The sequence below is a fragment of the Pteropus medius genome, unplaced genomic scaffold (genome assembly GCF_902729225.1).
Source record: "Pteropus medius unplaced genomic scaffold, Ma_sr-lr_union100, whole genome shotgun sequence".
Lineage (NCBI taxonomy): Eukaryota > Metazoa > Chordata > Mammalia > Chiroptera > Pteropodidae > Pteropus > Pteropus medius.
The window spans coordinates 4,108,639-4,129,394 of NW_024349800.1; the positions used below are offsets into that span (position 1 = coordinate 4,108,639).

The 20,756-nt window shown below is 36.8% G+C and overlaps 1 protein-coding gene across 4 annotated transcripts in view; it reads right to left on the minus strand.

Annotated features, from left to right (window-relative positions):
• VGLL4 (vestigial like family member 4) overlaps nucleotides 1-20,756 on the minus strand; it is a 142,304-nt gene that overhangs the window by 71,403 nt on the left and 50,145 nt on the right. Inside the window, exon 1 of one of the 4 annotated variants that reach the window (XM_039886748.1) lies at nucleotides 3,538-4,228. The exons of 1 other annotated variant lie outside the window; for it this stretch is intronic. In XM_039886748.1, the coding sequence (XP_039742682.1) occupies nucleotides 3,538-3,619 (82 nt within the window). In that variant the 5' untranslated portion in view covers nucleotides 3,620-4,228. Of the gene's footprint in view, nucleotides 1-2,471; nucleotides 3,487-3,537; nucleotides 4,229-20,756 lie in introns of those variants that run through there. 2 more of the 4 variants (XM_039886750.1, XM_039886751.1) reach the window with 2 other exon arrangements.

The window sequence follows — 20,756 nt, forward strand, 5'->3', positions numbered from 1 at the left end:
CCAGCTCCTGTTCCCTTGGGGAAACACTCTCTGTAAACTAGCATTACATAGGGCTTCCTCCTCTGCACAATCAGAAAAAAAGTAAAGCAAATCTGAATGCCAAAGCATCAAGGACAGCAAATGCCAATGTGGCTGGTCACCTAGAGTTCTCAGTATGTCTAACATCACAACAGCCTAGGAACCTACACCAGCAACTGGCTTCAGAGCAATAAAGAGTCAGGACAGGTTCGACTGCGCATTGTAATCCAAAATGTTGTCCCTGTGCTGGGGGTGCAGATGGTCCCTTGGATAGAGCATGGTCCCTAACATCGATGAGCTAATAATTAATTAAGGAGACGAGACATTAAATACTTTTGCAGAGGCAGTATGGCACAGAAGAATGATAGACTAGTCAAAACCATTAAATGGGTTCTCACCACTATTCAATTGTTGTAAACTTTCTGAATAAACTTGAATCTCTCTGGGCCTCAGTTTTCCTTGGCAAAAAGGCAAATGTATTAGGTGAGGTCTAGGCCCAATATAGCTCTACAAATTAGATAATTAGAGAATATAGAATAGTATATAATCAAGTGCTAAATTATAGAGTAGCAACTACAACTGCCATTGGAGAGATTTCACTGATTTCTTGGGTCAGCCACTTCCTAAAAGCCAAATTAGGCACCATGCCAGGACTACGGGATACAGCAGTATCAAGACAACACTCTGCCTTCATGAGGCTTTCAATCTCCTAGCAGAGTATTCATAAGCGTTCAGAGGGTAGGCTGGGGTTGGCCTATATATAACCTTTTTGTGGAGATGGAGGAAAATCTGGGAGTCAAGTGGGTATAATTTAAACATTCAGTTAGGTGACGAATGATGAACTAGTTAACTGTTGAGGATTGTAGTAATAAACCATGAGGTTTTCAAACGAACACACTAACACAAGCAGAATTCTGCTAATCTGCTCACCACCAATGAAAGTAATCAGTCTCCAGAAATTAGCTGGACTTAGACTCTACCTGCCCTTTTCACCTTATCTTACCCCAATGGGACCCCACTCCAAGACTACTATTTGTGGTTTTCTCCTTTATTCTCTTTTCAATTACTCTTCTAGACTATGGTAAAAGTCAGGTGCCAGAGAGCAGTCACCAAGCAGAGTTCGTATCGAAGCCATGCAACGTCAATGTGGGATTTTAGAAAGACTTTGTATGCTACAAGATAATTGGCTAAAAAAAGGATCCATTTGCGTATAAATTACTAGGGAAGTTGAAGAAAGATGGTGCAGACTCATGGTTTGTTTTGATGAGTAGATCTGTGTGTAATACAACTAAAGAGTATGGTATAACTAACCTAGAGAATAAAAATAACCATTAACAGCTTAATTTTTAAAACTAAAAATTCAAAAAATTAATCTGCTACTTATTCTTCAGAGAAACCTGCCTGTGCCCTAAGTGAAATCAAATGCTGTCTACCAACTGTACATTCCATCTTCCAAATAACTTCCCTGGAATGCTGGTGAGCTGTTATGTTTAATATGAACATTCTTAAAGTGTTAGATTTAAAGGAACAATAACTATTCCAACTTTTCTTACAAAAAAAAAATCCCAACTAAGATTTATGCCCATTTTCAAACACCCTTTTGAGTTTAGAGCAGATGTGTGCAGTGTTTACACTGAGAAAACCACTAGGACATAAACAACCCACTATAAACACCACTCAAATTCTGCTGTGCTTTTCTTCATTTCCTGTGTATTTATTTTGGTGTTAAAATAATGTTAACTTTCATAATAAGGAAAATAGCAGCAGATGTTTAAACCAAACAAACTATAGCATATCAACCCCGTGTATCTACTCAACTTTCAAAATCAAAGTTTTCTTCCTCCCAAATAAGGAAGGAGGCTAGATTGCTCTAGTATTTTGCATACTACACAACAATAATCAACCTGAAGCTTTCCATAAGCATTTTCTCACCACCACCAACTGGAGACATGAAAAATTAATGTGTATCAATTTCCTAACAATCTTTATATTCCTCTTAGGCTGATCGTTATATTTTGTTTTGAAAATATCATATTACTCGATGATAAACAGAAATGGTCTTAAAAGTTTTTAACAGTTTGCTCACTAAAAAAAGTTTAAAAGAACTAACTGCAGTAAGTTAATTTCACAGGAAACAAGCCCAGTCACTTGCTGCTTAGACCACTCTAAAGAAGTCTGCCTTTTAAATGAGTAACTTCAGAAGCAAGAGGATACTTAACAGCAGCAGATTCAAAGAAAGCAATTCACCAAAATTCTCATTAGTGAAACTAAGTAAAAAAAACAAAAACAACTTTAAAAAAAAACCTTAAGTATGAAATCCTTATCCATAGAGTTAAAAAATAAAAACCGGCATGAATGAGATTTTTTTCCTTGAAGGGGAAAGGGTAAGGTTTCAAGTGATTAGGCAAGAGGCCTGAGATTTTTACATGAAAAATACAAGTGGATCGCCTTACCCTCCTCCCAAGTTTCTTCAATGTTTTCTTTTTCAAGAGAAACATTCAGTTCACTATAGGAGAAAACATGGAAACTGCTCCTGTTGAATCAGAAAGGCTGCGATCTCTTCGATCTGTATGTGGTTACAACAAAAAACACTCCCCCTGCCAAGCTGAATTCCCGGGGAGCTCCAGCCACTCAAACCCAAGCCATTACCACTTTTTCAAATCGCACGTAGATAATGTTCCAACAGATTAAGAAATCACTTTTTCTCTTCTTACTACCAACCAAGACAGCTGGAAATACTACAGGGCAGTAGGGAAACACCTCATGGTTTATTAAGCGGTAATGAGTAGTAAGAATTTTTTTTTTTTTTTTAATTTAGCTTTCTTGTTGTGGTATTGTGCAATCACTTCCATAAGGGACGGGAGTTTGGAGGGAACATCCTTCAATGTCAGAACTCTCTCCGAGCTGTACAGGAAATGGGAAATCAGACAAAGAACCAGTCTGTGCTCTGTGACATGGGTGCCTGCCCCTCCAGTCCACCAAACTGAATAGAAAAATTCTGCAGTGTTTAGGACAATCGCTCCCAAAATAAAAACTCACTGTAACTTTCTGTTCTCCTTTACATGAAAATCCAAATCCAAAGTTGGAATACAACACAAATGCTGTAGATGGTGCTTTTAAAATACATATCAATGTGAAACAAAACAAACAAAAAAACTTGACACATTTAAATTTTACTTGGGTCCTAAAAGTTCATCCTTTAAAGAAATCAACAGAAATAAAAAAGAATTACCTTTTAAAGAGTTAAAATTTTGAACAGTATGTTGCTAGCATAAAGCAAACTTTTAACAGTTTATATTTCACCTTCTCTCCATCCCCAGCCCTCTCTACCTTAACCCTAAAGACTAGGAAGGAAACAAGCTTTGTGTTGAAAACAGTATACAATAATCAATCATCTTTCAAAAAACCCTAAAGTCCCAAGAAAGAGAACAAAATACACAAAAGACATTCAAAACCCTACAGGAGGGATTGGCCTTGACAAAAGCAATAGGATAGCAATTTCTAGAACAGAACCTCTACCTTCATAGCACAGAATGCCGATATTGTTGTTCATCTTGTCCAAGTACTGGTAGTTCAACAGGTCCATCTTCATAAATAGCATTTATTGGGCTAGCACAGAAAACCAGCTCTTTGCTTTCACCCCAAAAGATTATGCTTCAAAAATCAATTACTGCTGAGTAGCTCCTGGCTCTTCTCTTAAACTTCACAAGGACGGAGGCCCAGCCTCAGATGATCAAAACAAAGTACGTAAAAGAAAAAAAGAAAAAGTACACACGCACAAAAAAAACTGAACTCACACAAAACCCTTCAAGGGTTTAGCTGTAGACGGTATACGTTTTGTATCCTCAATCGAGCATTTAGAAATCGTTTTAGAAGTCTCTACAAGTCTTTTTTTCGAAATAAAAAAGGAGTAAAAAAGAAAAGCACGAAGCACATTTCCTAGGACAAAGCCCCGCTGGCGTTCCTCGCAGCCCGCTGCAAGTTCACTGCGCTGACATGCTGGCTATGCGTGGTATGACTCGTATGTAAACGAGCTTCCTCTTCCCAGCGGGAGCGCGCGCCGAGCATGCGCACTAAATCCCCGGGGCTCTGCAAATGTCAGGGATATTTTCTGCACAAGATCAGCCTCTAAATGTATTAAGTGTTTGAAAGAAAAAGAGGAGGTGGAGAGTCTGTACGGAGGGGCCGTAGTGGAGCTGCTCTTGACAGGAAGCAGCCCTGCCACTGCAAAACCGTAGGAGGGAAAAGAAAACCCAGGAAGTTTGTTTTTCAGGAGCTGAGTAAAAAGAAAAAAATCCATCATGGAAACAAACTTCCATGGAATTTAACTCTGATGTAACTTCGCTTTTGGATTTCAGAAACACAAAGTGTTTGCTGTGGTACGTATACCACACATATTTTATAAGGTTTCTTTTTTTTTTTCTTTTTAAACTTGTTTTATAATGTTCATTTACACACTTTATCTGTGTATTTAAAATTGTGGTGTTAATATTACATGTAACTTCTCTCATAATTTTCAGAATAACTCATTTGGACAGGGTAGGGACGGTATCACCTTTCCACAGCAGAGGAAACTGAGGCTCAGAGGGATTAAATGACTGGCTCATGACCCCCAAAACTATTGGTAGAAATACTTTTCGAGTTTTTTTTTCCCCTATTATATATAACTCTCTAAAAAACAGGGAAGGAGGAGGCAGAAAAGAGAGACTTAAGCAAATAAGACTGAGATATCAAAAACTGAAAGCCTATTTTAAATGATGGGAGGGGAAGTAAAATTATTTTCATTTGGCACATATGAAAGCTATGTCATCTGTGTATTAGAGACATGGTGCCATGATGCTCCTTATTGGAAGGACTTGGGGCTTAAACTTTGCCTCTCCCATATCTAGCACAGCAAGTAGGTGCCCCAAAAGCTTTTCATTGAATGAGTGGATGACTGAATGTTCAGTCTTAAGCACGTGAAGAACACACTGACAAAACGGCAGGGGTAGGGTGGGGTGTTGATCTCTACAGATATCAGCTAGATTTTAGCACCATAATTAATAGACTTATAATTTACCATATTAGTGTTTCTATACTGACATTCTGTATGTTACTTAGAGATTCTGAAATATCAAGGGGTATGTATACTGTAGACCAAGACCTGAAATTTTAATACTCTGAAATATGATTTTAATACATAATTCCAAGGGATTATATGTTAGAAATTCAGCAATGGTTGCATTTGGGGTAATACGCCTATTCTTGGCAAGGTGTCCTAATCATATCTTATCTGGAGATTAATACAATACTCAAATACGGTAGCCATCATTGCTGCAAGAAGTCATTAGGCTAGCAGCAGGCGAAGAAAGCAGCAGAAAAATCAAGTTTTCACAAGCTTTAATTTATAAGGATATTTACTAATGCTAGATTACATACATAGTCTAGATACTGAATAAACTATATTGAAAGATATGTATACCATTAATTATAATTAAAATACTAAATGGTATTTAGTGGGAAGATTGGAAGAATACTTATAGCATCTAGTATACACAAGATTATTGCACTTGTAACAGTCTTACTACCTTTAAGTATAGGATTCAAATTCAGCTGATAGGTTTGGAGTATAATCACTGTGCTGTGTTCTTTGACATAAATTTTCAATCAGAAAACATTAGGAGTCATTAGCATATCCCCTATGGGAGAGAGTTGGCTGCACACTGGAACCAGGGCAGAGCTATTAAAAATCCTGCTGCTGACGCTGCATCCCAAACTAATCTGAGGGGCTGGGACTCAGCATTAGTACCTTTTAGAGATCTAGGGGATTCTAATATGCAGGCAAGGTTAAGAACCTTATCTGCCCTTAGGTACTTCATGTTATATGCTTATTTTGAAGTTTTCTTTTTAAAATATTGTGATTTAACCAGATTCAAACAATACAGTTATAAAGATATGCGTAAAATATTTAGTAGCTTCCCTTTCATGGCTCAGTTATCACTTACAATGTGGTTCTCAGCCTCCAAGAGGCAATCATCTCTGTTGAACAGTCCCACGAGCACACCTTGACTTGTGTTTGGAATGATCTGTGGTAAAATTCTCAGCTCTTAGCCACGTCTTTCCCATAGATCTGGGATGCTAATGTGGTGCTACTTGAGTGCGGTTCGCAGAGGGGTTTAAGAACTGGTTGTAACTACCCACAAGAAATAGATACCAAAAAAAGAGTGAACATTTCAAAACTTTTATAGCAATCTGATAGTGTAATTTAGGTCTCCTAAATCTTAATTTTAAAAAATTGAGGGTTGTATTTTTTCATGGTTCTACTTAGTGAGTTTTGTTACATTTTACAAAGTATCAATCACCAATAAGGTCTGGGGTGAGGGAAAAGCTGGTCATTCATCCAGTCTGAGAAACCTTGGAGGATGGCTAGCTACAACAGGCAGACTCCGCAGTACAGTAAACGCTCTCCACAACTTGTACCTAGGTCCATCCCAGCTCCTTACATCTTACACCTACACTTCAAGCACATTGAACTGTTTACAGTTACTCTTAAAAACCACATTATTTCACTTCTCAGTGCATGTTCTCTCTGTGAAAGACTTTTCCAGCCTGTCCACCTAGCAAACATCCATTTGTCCCTCAAGACCAGGCATATCCCTCTCTAGTCCTGTAAGACTCCCAACCTTCCATCTCCTCACCCTGCTCTATACCACCATGCTTCTATTCCAACCAAGTCTAGGCTTTAAGAACAAGGGGCTTTCTTCACCTTTGCAAGGTCACTATGGCATAAGCCTGGCACCTAGTAGGCCATCGACAAATACTTGTTGAACGAAATCAGTAAGATTAAAAATTCTCAAAGGCAGATTCTCCATTCTCCCTTCGACCTTTCCTCTCCTCCTAGTACACAGTGAATTACCTAACTTGACATTTCTCAAACTGAATTCTGTCAACATCTTTTGGGGACCACCTCACATTTGAGGAACACTCATCTAGATTCTGATTACACTTCAGGTTACGATCAAAACATTCATTTTAAAAATCCTAATACTGGAAAATGTCAATGCTTCTCCAGTTTATTCAGAAGCTAATAAAGTCATAAAGTACCAACAGGATTGCTTTTAATTGGAAATATGGTGCTAAATTTTATCCATAAAGTCAGGTAGAAAGATCTATTGTTTTAAGAATAAAGAAATTTTCTGAAAATCTGAGCTACCAGATATTTGAAACACAAAACAAAGAACGTTTTTGGAGTGAAACTGGGTACAGAATAAGTAACACTAAACAGATACTGTCATCAAGTTTAGTTTTTACTGAAAAAACTTCAAAAACCATAACAATATTTTAAGACTAACTAATTTGGAATAGGAACACACTTTTCTAAGCCTGGGGCGGGGGGGAAAAAAAACTTAAACCAAAAAAAAAAAGGCACAGAGAAAAACACTGAAGAATTTAACTTAATATACAAATTTTATGTTTTTGCAAAACAAAACAGATGAATATATTTGTAACATATATTAGGGTAGATGAAGGATAAATGTTCTTGATATATAAAGAACACGAGAAAGAAATGAATGGTCAATACAGTTTTGAAAAACTATTCAACCTCATTAATAAATTTAAAAACTTTTAAATTATTTTCCATCTGCCAAATTAACAAAACAAGACTTTTTTTCTCTTATTTAATAATGGTGAGGTGAGATGCCACTGGAATGTGTTCACTGCTAGTAAAGTGTAAACAGATAATGCCTTTCTACAAAGTAGTGTGGCATTCACATTAAGCTTTTTGTCGTGTCAAAAATGTTTGCATCCTTTTCCTTACACTGGGCTCTACTTCTAGAACTCTGTCTTGTGAAAATAGTATTTGGTCGAATATTATAAAGCATAAAGATGCTTTTCATCCTCCTATTTATAATAACGAAAACTTGAAAACTTAAAAGTCCAAAAATAAGGGAATGCCTTAAAACTGTGCTATATCAATGACAGAATATCATACAGCCATTATAATTCCTTCAAAAATATATAATGACATGAGGAAATGCTATACTATGTACTACATAACAGTACTACATATGTTAACCGAAAACAGTAAAAAATAGAATATAAAATATGTATGCGCTACACCAATTTTGCTTAAATGAATATATATGCATATACAGAAAAAGTATACACATGTATTAAAAAGACTAGAAAGAATACCAAAATGTTGACAGAGCCTATCTTTGGGTGGTGGGCATTTTTGACATTTTTCTGTACTTTTAACTTACCTATAAAGAGTACATTTCTTATAAAATCAAGGTGAAGGTAAAGAAAGTTCTCTCGCTTTTTAAAAAGCAGGCACATAATGAGAAAATATGCCCTCATAAGGCATAAGCAATGGATCACATATATCTTATTTTTAAACACCATGATATGGCCTTTGGATTTAGATCTAACAACTAAAGATAGTAAAATTCCAAACATCTATTTAGACCTTCGCAGGACTTGAACATATCTATGCTGAGGTATCTATCTGTCTTAAAGAACAGTCTACATGGAGAAACTCTCTGTACTTCACACTTTCAGCACAAAGACCTGTATGCGGACGTTTTTTGTCTCCTAGTGTTTACTAATTATTTCATGTGTTAGTATCAGTTCCCCAAACTAGACCATAAACGTTTGGATGGAAGGAAAACTAAGCTTCAGTTCTTGGTATAAAGCTCCCTACAGCATACAATCAGTGCTCCACAAATGTTCATTGTGGCAGCGTCTCAACATCTTTGTGGAATAATGATGGCAAAATGATGACAGAAGAAAGTCCAGGCTAATTATTAAGTTAAACTGCTTATATTTGCTAGAGAATTGACTAAAACTGTGAGGTGCTTACAAAAGCCAAAAGACCAAAATCACTCTCCAGACACTTTTTAAAAAATAAAATGCTTTCATTAGCACATTTACAGAGAAACGAATGTTTTAATGTTAAGTCCAACAATAATCTATTCAAAGAGACACTAGGAAGTATAAATAACCTTACTGGGCTATTTGGTTGGTTCCTCTATTGGAAATAATTGCTCTCTTCTTCCCAAGATTCTAATTAGCCTAGATATGTAGCTAATGTTTTCATTTTAAAATTTTTTCTCTTTATCACACATTTCTTTTCTTAAAAATCATTTTAACCCAATATATGAATAATAATCAAAATAGACTTTACCAAAGGAAGAAAATAACTTTGACTATGCCTTGATCAGTTAAACAAGAAGTTGGATGTGAAAGCATCTCTAGAATCCACTACCATTTATGGGTATATTTCTCAGTATAATATGAATTGTAACAAAATAATGATGATGATCATGATGCTTGTAAAACACTTCATTGGTCAAGGCACTTTCACTTCTTTAATTATCTTAATTAATAAGACAAGGTTGTCAGAAGGAAAGCACAAAAAAGGGTTAAATGAAAACCAAGCATTCAGTGGTAAGAAGGAAGACTTTTGTTTAGAACACAAAGTTCTGTAGCTCCTTAAAGGCCTCACTAAAACCTCACCTTCTCCAAAGACCCCATTAGCTAGGACTAATCTCTTTATTCCACTGTATTTTAGGTTTATACTGCCCTTAATTCTAAAACAGGTAAGACTAGAAAATTTATGTACCTCTCCCTTACCAGATTATAAAGACTACTTTGCACACAGTAGGCCTTCCATAATGTAGCTGTCGAATTAAAAAAGACACCAAAAATAAAACAATTTTCAAATGCCTCAAGTATCAATGATGTGAAACTGAATATCAAAGTTCCCTATGTTACCACATTTTCTTTCAAGGAAAAAAATTCCTAAATATATCATAAAATATTGCTTATTTCTTTAACTTGGAGTTCTTCACACTGAAATGACAATAAAAAATATACAGTCTTTAGTCAAATTTTCACAAAAGCAAATACCATTAAGCTATATGCCTTGACTAACATTGTTTATAAAACAGTACTACTTCAAAGTTAAAACACTCTCAACTGTTATTAAGTAGTTACTAAAACCTTTATTGTAATATAGTGGGATTTTAGTACAAATATACATATTTTTTTTTAAAAAACTTAAAATGGTTCTTCAACTCAAAGATTTAAATTTTCAATACAACAGTACCCTCTAGGGGTGAATTTTAAATTGCAAAGACAATTTTTAGCAAACTGCATTTTGGGCCCATTCTCATCTGATATACATTATATTTCAAACAACATAAGCCTCTTATTTTATTTAATAAAAAAGTCACAGCAAATATCTTTTAACAGTTGAAGCCTCACTAAACTTTGCAAAAATTAAAATATGAACAAAACCAATTCAATTGATATCAAATGTTTGAACAGAAAGTCTGCTTTATTAACATAAATTTTAGATATAAATAGTATTTTAAAGTGCATACTAGGACCCATGTTATAAATAAATCAGTATTGGTGAAGGAAATTTAATCAATTAGGATTCCCAAGAAAGAAGAAATCTCTTGCAAAACACTATAACTTACTAGTTTTAGAACGAGTACCTTCTAATACTTGACAACACAAATGTTTTCCTGTAAACAAAAAATTATTATTTTAATGGTTTTCATTACTAAAAACTACTTAGGTTCAGTAAAACTCATTCAAATAACCTTCACAAATAAAATACTATTCTGATATACACATTCTCACTGATTGCAATTATCCATAGATATATTTCTTCAAGGCTAGCTAGAACTAACTTCCATGGTAAAAAGTAGGAGAAGAAACCCAATGGAGGAAAAGTCCCAAATATTTAACATTTGAAGGGCTAAGATCACTGACAGTGCCCCAATGTTTGCCCCAATCTTAAATTAATAGTTCAATTTGCCTTCACAATGCACTTCATTATGCAACATCTTTCTACCTCCAGAATCACCCTTTCAACCAGTTAGGATTCAGTCCAGAAAACAGACACCACACTTGTTATTTTAACAGAGAGAATTTAATGTCTCCTCTACCTTGTACCTCCTCTTCCAGTAATTACTCCATAAGGTAACTAGTATCCTAACCTCTAAGAGCATAGATTACCCACTTTATATAAATAGAATTATACATCATGTACTCTCCTGTAACTGGATTCTTTCACTCAACGTTATGTTCTTGAGTGTAATCGTAATTTTTAAGTGTAACTTTAAAAAAACACACACATTCCTTTTCATAGCTGTCTAGTAGTCCATTGCTCTAATAGAGCACACTTCATTCTACTGTTGATGGACAATTAGGCAGTTTCTACTTGGGGGGCGATTATAAATACTGCTGCTACAAATATTCGAGTACACGTCTTTGGTGAGCACATGACTGCATTTCTGTTGCATACATATATTTAGAAATAAATACATTTGGTCAGAGTCGTCACATGTTTAGCTTACGTAGATACTGCCAAATAGTTTTTCAAAGCACCTGAACTAATTTATACTCCTTCCAGCAGTGTATGGGATTTCAGGTTGCTCCACATCCTTGCCAACACTTTCCTATCTTTGTCATTCCCACTACTATGGTAGGTATGGAGCGGCCACACTGTAGTTTTTACTTTGCACTTTTCTGACCAATAGTGAAAACTCGAAAATGCTCAAGAGGCAGAGGAGTAGGATTCCCCTTACAGAACAGAGGGGAAGGGGTCTAGGTCAGTGCCTCTCAACCCATGCCAATTTTGCTTCTCCCAACTAGGGGACATTTGGCAAGGCTTAGTTGTCACAATTTGGGGGTGCTACTGGCATCTAGTGGATGGTGGCCAGACATGCTACAATGCACAGGACAGCCACCCACAACAAAGAATTATCTGGACCAAAATGGCAATAATGCCACTGTCAAGAAACCCTGGTCTAAGCAAATCATTATTAGAATTCTCCTTTGCCATATAATCAGTGGCTGGTACAGCTCATGAGGTCAATTTCCTATTGTCTCAAAATGTTATTTTCTCTCTAAAGTTGAAGGGATAGAAAGACAAAGGACAACTTACTACGTGTTGGGCATGGTACATGGCATAGTGCTAGGTTCTTTGACATATCTTGTTTCTTTCTTAATCCTACTATCAGGTACTATCACTGTTTTATAGATGAGGAAATAGTTATCAGTCTAAGTAACTTCTCCAAACTCACAAAGAGTGGTAGATCTGGGATCTGAAGCTGGGATTTTCAACTATACCCTAGGTCTCATTTTTAACTAAAAATAAGAAGCGTTTTTAAAGTCCACAAGGATTAACTTGCAAGGGGCAAGTTTCACATTAAATTTGCCAAAAGCAACTGAATAAAACCTGGGTATGAAAAACAGATCGTTTGTAATGTTACAATTAGCATGCACCTGTAAGGAGTGGACCTTAAAATTTTTAAATGAATCCATCTTCCTTATCACACTAGGATCTCTGTGAAGATCCATGTCTTATTTTTCTTTGTATGTGCTCCAATGCCTCTAGGAGAAGGCATTTAAAGTTTCCTGGATTAATTACTGACCTAAAACCCCAATGAGGGAACATAGGCTTCATAAAGCAAGCAGATGGTTCAGATTTTATTTTTTTCACCAAGTCAACTATATTTAGTAGTATAAAATAGAATAAAAGGGGTTTTGTTGCCGCTATGCAATTAAATCAAATAATGTTCAATACCATCAAATTCTTTTCACAACACAATTCCATTTTTCCAAGGATAGATTTGCCTATATCGCCTTGTCAATCATCCTTCAGATGTTTTCACTGACGCCTCTATTTGTAAGGACATTACAGTCAAAGGCCAACAGAAATCCATCTACTAGAAGAGCAGTTTTCAAACCTGGCCATGCATTAGAATCACCCATGAGATTTTGAAAGACATGGATGCCCAGGCCCCATATCTGGAAGTTGGTTTAGTAAATCCAGGGTGGGGTCCAGAAGGGCCCAGAAAGATGTATTTCGAGTTTACACCCAGGAAAGAGCTGCACTCAGAAGTACAGTTTAAAAATACTCCCCACATAATTTTCATAGGCATCCCTCCCCTTAGGGTTCAGGACCACTGCACTGGGGATTCTGAACTGAACTTAGTAAGGCACCTTACTGAGGAAACCTCTGCCTTCCACATCTCCCAGAGAGAGTTCAAGGGTATCCCAGTGAGTTACTCCTCGGCAAGACTAGGTGGCAGCGTCAGCCAGCCTAAGAAACAGCTCGACTTCCTTCCAACTGGGAAGTGAGACTGAATTTGATCATTTGAAGTTACACGATTGCAGTCTTGGTTTACATGGAAGTGGCATGAACTCTCCCCATTCCTAAACCACCTCTCTTCCTAAACTACCGATGCTCTGTAGCTGGAATAGGACTACAAACTTATAAACTGTCGATGTTTGTCTGTATTAAGACCAGAAATATACAAACCAGAATTTCTGGTTTATCTCCACGTGGGTAGGAGATTGTGAGAGATCTTGGAAATGAGACAGGGCGTTTATTGTTGGGGCAGGAATTCCAGTGTATATGTCTAGTTAAGGGTGGCGATGGTGACTTTTTAGTGACACTCTCACAGCACCATGAACCTTCCTTCAGAGGACTTAGGCAGTTGTAATGTCACACTTGTGTGGCTCTGATTAACATCCATCTACCCCCAGTTTTCCTAATCATTTCCCTAGCACCTAACACAATGCCTGGCACCTGGTGGGTCAATAAAGATTTGTTGAAAGAACAAATGAGGAGAACCCTAGAATCTAAGGTGGGAACGGAAGAAAGCCACAAGGGGCCAGACACCCTGAGTTCTGGATAGAGTCTAGGGCAGTTGGAAGAAGAAATTGACAATGACAGCCTGAGCTCTGCAGAATAACTAGGTTTCTAACCAGGCTTATAGGAGGAGCAACATTCCAGCTTCCCAGAGAAGAGCTGACTACTGTGGCCCCAGTAACAATAAACCACAGCCCTGGGGAGGGAATCAGACCCTAGAGAGAGAAAGAAGGGTCTAGGAATTAAGGACTAACCCAGGAAGGAAAGGGCTATAGGGGAACATGGCCATCTGCAGGTAAAGCCAGGAGTAGGGCAGCATGGGGCCAGAAGGTAGAACTGAGGCTGAGAGCACTGACGAGCCTACTTTTTAAGCTCTCTGCAATCTCAGACTGGCCTTCTAGTAAAAAAGAGATACAGAATTAGAAAAGTCAGGTTTCTTTCCAGCTCCGACTCACACTTAGCCATGTGATCTTGATCAAGGAATTCTACCTCTCCCAGCCTCAATGTCCTTATCTGCACAAGGAGTATGATCTGATCAAACCTCACTTGCCCATCACATAGTGTTATCAAGGTCCCAGTGAGACAAGAGCTATTACAGTGTTTCCTAAACTAAAAAAGTACATACAAATGTGGGGAATTATTCCCATCATTATTCCCAAAGATGATGGAGTTTCTCAGTATTCCATGAGAAGAAGTGAGAGGCCTGTTCAGACAACAGGACTGCCCTGCCTACCCCTCCCACCCCAAAAGAACTTCAAACAGAAACGAAATCTATAAAAAAGCAAGAACAAAGATCATCTCTTTGGCGGTTAGTAATTTCCTTATCCTTAATTTGACAGTATGTGGATTTCTAAAAGGAGAATCCAGAAATGCCGCTGCCACATTCCTCATTCGTCCATCCTGAGGGAAGAGTAATTTAGGATGGCTGTGGATCTATGAAGGAATCAACACACATCCTTCCTTTTAACTTTAAAAATATGACCATAATGCATGTTCAGTTCATTTTAGCATCCTTACCCTAAAGCTATCAAATATTCAAAAATATCACATTAACTACTTACCCATAATGCAAACAAAACAAAAGCATATTCTGAAGACTGTATTAAAAACAGGGATCTAAAACTAGAGTAAATGTATTCTGTTGACTTCACACAAAATGTACCTTTACTTACATATTTAACCAAACCTCATCTCTTCTCTCTAGTCCACCATATGTCCTACTTCAATAAATAACATTCTTCTCTCTTTAACCTCTATAGTGTTGGAAGCAGCCCTAAAATTCTAGGGTTCTGGATAATTCCTCTATTCCTTTTTTGTCCCTCATCTCCACCCAACTATAGACTGCCATTTTCATTTGCGACCTCAAAACAGAATTTCTTATTTTTTATAATAAATGGTAGTGATTATTCAGTAGGAAGGGTTGCTTCCACTGGGTTTACACAGTTGTTTTTCTTTGGTTTTTCTTACTGATGGGATGTGGGTAGTTAGAATTGTCCTTCCGGGGCAAAAAAAAAAAGAGCTAGAGACATTGTTCCCATAACAATAGACACAAAAAATATTGTTTAGCTCATTTTCCTGATGGTTTGAATTAATAATAGTACAATAACAGCAAGAGACCTTAACATGACTGAAAGTTCTACATTTCTTTTGGGGGCAAGACTGAGGCAAGCTGCCTGCCACCTATCGAGATCTGGCTTTTATCTTCAATAACAGTAAAATTCCTGGTTGTCTCAAGTTCTTGGTGAGGCTGGTTACTAGAGGGTTAAAAAGTCTAACCACTTCATCCATAAAAGTTTCAGGTATAATCCTATTATTTTTGAATGGCTATCAGTGTTCTTTAAGATTCTGATTATTCACAGATTACTGTTACAGGATACCTGTGCTAACAGCTCTGTGGTGCAGGCTGCCAAGAAGAAAATTATGATCCTTGTTGCAGTAATACCAATTTATACCCCATGTAAATAAACGATTCTTCCTGGTCTCTCTTCCCCATTTTCCCAGTAAACCAAGTTTGAAAAAGAGAGAAACATGAGAAAATACAGTATTGCACCTGCACACTTAGTGGTGTCTATACTATCTGTTGCAATAACCAAATGGCCATTTTATTTATAGTTTACAGGTACAACTGCTTAAAACGCAGGCTAAAACACTTCTAGTTTGGCCTGGAACCACCAAGGAAAGGTACACCTGTATATTTTCCTTTAGAAGACTGAGATATAAAACAGACACTTACTCCCTCTTATTTAAGCAAAACTTCCAATCATCTTCTGACAGAGCACTGCAATGTGTTTGCTGTTTTATATATCATGATTAATTAAAGAACCAGCTGCCAATTTTAATAAACTAGAAGGCCACAGAGAAAAAGAATACATGAACTCTTTTCTAGAACTTTCCTCTTATTCGTCTGGCATGTGGACCCACTAGTCACTAAAGAGAAAAATCATGCCCTCAATTTTCACTCGTAAATGCATACTTAATTAACACTGAACAAAAAGGAGAATCCAAATAACATGTCCAATATGCACTTACAAAATGTTTAAATGCCTACTATACATGCTTGGTACATGAAAGTGAAAATATTTTTAAGAGCCAAAAAGCGCTATTTGGCTACTGAAAGAAGACACTACACAAAGTGTAGCGCCTAGAATTTTTTTTTTAATTGATAGAAAAATGTTGTGGAGCCCTAAAGGCAGAGACATGCAACAACAATTGCCATACACACCTGGTCCCTACCCCCAAGCCTCGGGTACAAATTCATCCAGCCCAAGGTGAGAACAGAGGTAAAAATCTGAAAGTAAACCCAACACGGGTACAATTTCATGCCTCCAAGCACTTGTCTTCAAGTCCCTAGACATATGGCAAGCAAGGTATCCCATAAACAATATAGACAGAGTGCCATGTCAACACAAATACCACTTTGCTGGCCTAAATGTGATTGGGACCCAAAGATAAGTAAGATATGGTCCCTGTCCTTGAAGAACTTATAATTGAAAACAGACCACAAAAACTACAAACAATACAGTAGTTTTGCTTTCTCAGGTTTCGGTTACCCATACATAGTCAACTGAAGTCCAAAAATTTTAAATGGAAAATTTCATAAATAAACAATTCATAAGTTTTAAGCTGTACGCCATTCTGAGTCTCACGATGAAATCTCACACATCCTGCTCTGTCCCACCTCAAATATGAATCATCCCTTTGTCCAGATTCCCACACTGTATCCACTCCCTGCCTGTCAGTCACTTAGAAGCTGTCTTGCTTAGTGTCTCTCTCTCAACTATCAGAGAGAGACACTACATTCATATAACTTTTATTACAGTATATTGTTATACTGTTCTATTTTATTATTGGTTATTATTGTTAATCTCTTACTGTGCCTAATTTATAAATTAAACTTTACCATAAGTATGCATGTATAGGAAAAAAACATAGTAAATATGGGGTTTGGTACCATCTGCAGTTTCTGGTATCTACTGGGGGTCTTGGAATGTATCCCCAGTGGGTAAGAGAGAACCACTGTAGAAGGCAGTGGAGAAATCCTATTTTCTGAAGGGACTTAAGTGTAAGCTACTTAAAGAAAGTAGCATTTGTCTGGGCCCTTAAAAAAAACAAAATTTCAAAGCAGAGTTGCAGGACAAGGTATTCCAGAGTATTTCATTAGGCACAAAATATTTGATATAACTCATTATTTTTTTCATAGGCATATTAAGTGAACTTTAAGTGATTACTCAGGACAAAAGTAACTTAAAATATAAAAGTATTTAAAATATTCAATCCTGGAGGCCAGGAGTTACTCAGAAGCATGTTCTAATCTTGGTCCTGTCACAGACTAGCTGTGTGAGTTAAGGCATAGTACATAATCTCTCTGATCTAGCTCTTCATCTTTGAAAAATGGGGAGAATGACACCACCCTCAGAAGACTCATCACTCTACCTGGATGCCATCACTTTTATTATGACATTTAATAAAGCCTGTTATAATTACTCATGGCTTTATCTTCCCTACAGACCAAGACCAAGTGTTCCCTAAAGTCAAAGGCCTTTATTTACTTTGAAATTACTAGCATAATGCTAGTGCTAGCAGACACAATCAATACCAAGTTCTCTTCCTTTCTACTGGATTTCTATTTACTATGAAAATACTTTCCTTTATACTATAATGTATGCATTGTTCTTCAAATTGTGAAATATCCCGATTTCACCATCTCCATTCCAGTAGGATTTTTTTTTGTATGATTAATGTTACAGGTTTACATAAATCTCTCTCTCCCCCTCCCTCCCCACCATATATACACATAGATATGTATGTGTGTGTGCATCTTTGGGGACTTGAATATTATAAAACATCATTGGGAAATCATTTAATTTAGTTCTAAAAATTAAAAATTAAATAACTTAAGAATCACATCAGAAGACTCGTAAGCTTTATGTTAAGTAAACTTTCAGCTTTGCTTCCAAAAGTTTGAAAAAAACACAGACAATGAGAATAACAAACAGCAACAAAAACAATCCAATGCGCATTTCGGTTTCATCAGAGTAGCCACGGAACTGAATAGCAAGATTATTATACACAAAAGCCTTCATAAAAATGATACACATACCCTGCTCTTTTATCTATTCAAACACTGAGGACCCAAATATACTTGGCCTCAGGATGGAGTGCCGTTAAGAAAGTATTCTGAGGCAACAGACTAATATTCAAATTGCCTCTACCCCCAACATTCTTCCAACCACTCCCCAATCACAATCATTCAGCAAATTACTATCCCAAGTAGAACAATCCCCATTTAAAACTGAGTAATAATGAGACAGGAAATATCACAGTAGGTGCAAATAAAGTGCAAGATAAAAGAAAGGAACATTACACACACACACACACACACACACACACGGAAGGAAGGAATATGACAAACAGCAAGCAGTTAAAGAAATTGTCCTACAAAAAATTTGAAATTTATGAACCAACATTTCTCTATGAGATTAAAAAAAAAAAAAAGGCACAACTCCTCTGAAATAAGAGCTCAAAGAAGAAACAGTAAGACAACAAGAGATGAAAAGATAGCTAGCAATGTTTGGAGAAGAAATTGGAAAGAAAAATTAGGCTGTGACAGAAATGAATGTGACATTAAAAGCAATAAAAGAAAAATACTTTGATGAAAACCCAATTAGGTATATGAAGGACAGGCTTTAGAAAATCACAATGGTTGGTTCAAGAATGAGCAGTCACCTTGCAGTTGTTTGCTGTAGACCTTCTAGAAAGAAGCCCAAGAGAGAGATCAGAAGAGACATCCTTCTCTGGCTAATACGGTTTAGCCATTCTGCTACTAGAAAGGTCAACCCAAGGACAAAGCCACGCACCAAGAAAATCACAGAGAAATGAAGTCAAAACCTGAAAACACCAGGATCCTTAGACTCGAACTGCACCCGAAGCCCACCCTGACTTTCGAATTGTTTAGCTATGTGCATTAATAAATTCGTTTTATTTTTAAAATCATTTTGATTGAATTTTCCATCACTTGTAATTGAAAGCTTCTTGATATCAGAAATTTTAAAAACTACTAGAAGAGAAAAAGCAAAATTTTCATCATTTCAAAAGAACACTCCAGGAAGACAAAAGAGAACTGAAGAAGTATTTAAAACAACAGGAGGATGTACTAAAGTGGCTTGTTATAAAATTAACTTATCAAAATCCAATATGAAAATAAAATTTTATGTGTGGTAGACACAATCTGATAGCTAACTCAAAATACACTCCAACTCCCTTCTCCCTAATTACCTCCCCTAGAGGGACCGTGAAAACAAAATACTCTCTATTCTAGAGTTTCTTGTAACAAGTAGCCATGTAACACACACCAGACCTGGCCAATGAGACAGAAACAGAAGTCTGCTTTGGGCTTCTGGGAAAGCTTTTAACTTTTCTTAATAAAATGACAGATATGGCTCTTGATACCTTTTTCTCTCCCTTCCCTGACTTACTGTCTTCAATGCAAATGTGATACCCGAAGATAAGGCAGACATTTTGTGACCATGCTGTGAAAAGCATGAGAAGGCTACGAAAGAAAGAAACTTAACAGTGGTTACCTCAGAAAAACTAAGAACTTGAGATAGGAGGAATTTTCTTCACTGAATGAATTTTCTTTATTTTTTTAAGCACATTTGATAATAAAAACTGGTCAAGAAAGATAACTATCTTGAATATACAAAAGATGATTACGGGTCACTCTGAGTAGTTAGGATGTTTTAAAATGGGGACAAGTAAAAGTTGGATAAGCGAAAGAGCAGGGAAAAGGTGTTCAAGCTGTGAAAATGGCATGAGCCATGAGTTTACTGAAGCAAAAGGCTTTTGGCAGGGTGGGGTGGAAAGTAGTAGAAAATATTAACTGAAAAGATAAAGGGGGCCAGAATATGAGGACCAGGAATAAGCTGACAGAAATCAGACTTGACCATGTATAGTAACGTACGGCAGTGAAGAGCAGCCCATAGTTTCCTTCTGGGGAAAGGAAGAGGGTGATACAATGAGGACAATGTTTGAAGATCAGTCCAGGATACAGAATAAGTTGAATACATTGGGAAAGAATCAAAAAAAGAGGGGAGGGGAGGAGAGTGAGGGAGAATCCTAAGTAATTCATCCAACTCAATTCTCGAATTTCAAAATTACATAGCAGTACTCGATAAGAAATTCTGTTGTCGCATATGTTGAAAAATTTGGACAGTTTTGTTATTACACACTATTTCTTTACATATCATTATTTCTGAGATTAGCAAACTGATGGATTTAATTTCTCAACACTGAACACGAATGTAAGAGAACACATTTGCCATTTCTTTTTCTACTTCACTTTAGGTATAAATTCTATCTAAACAGCTCCAAAAAGGATCGTCGCTAGACATAGACCAATCCCGAGAAGGAAGGCAACCAGAGTCCTATTTACTACTTTTGCATAGTGAGATATTAAAAAGAGCATACAGTTAGGAATCTGGAGACTTCAGTTCTAGGTTCATGTCCACCTGCAGCTCACTATGGGGTCTTAGGAAGGTACCTCCTCTTTCTGAAGCTCAGCACTCTTATCTATAACAGAAAGGAG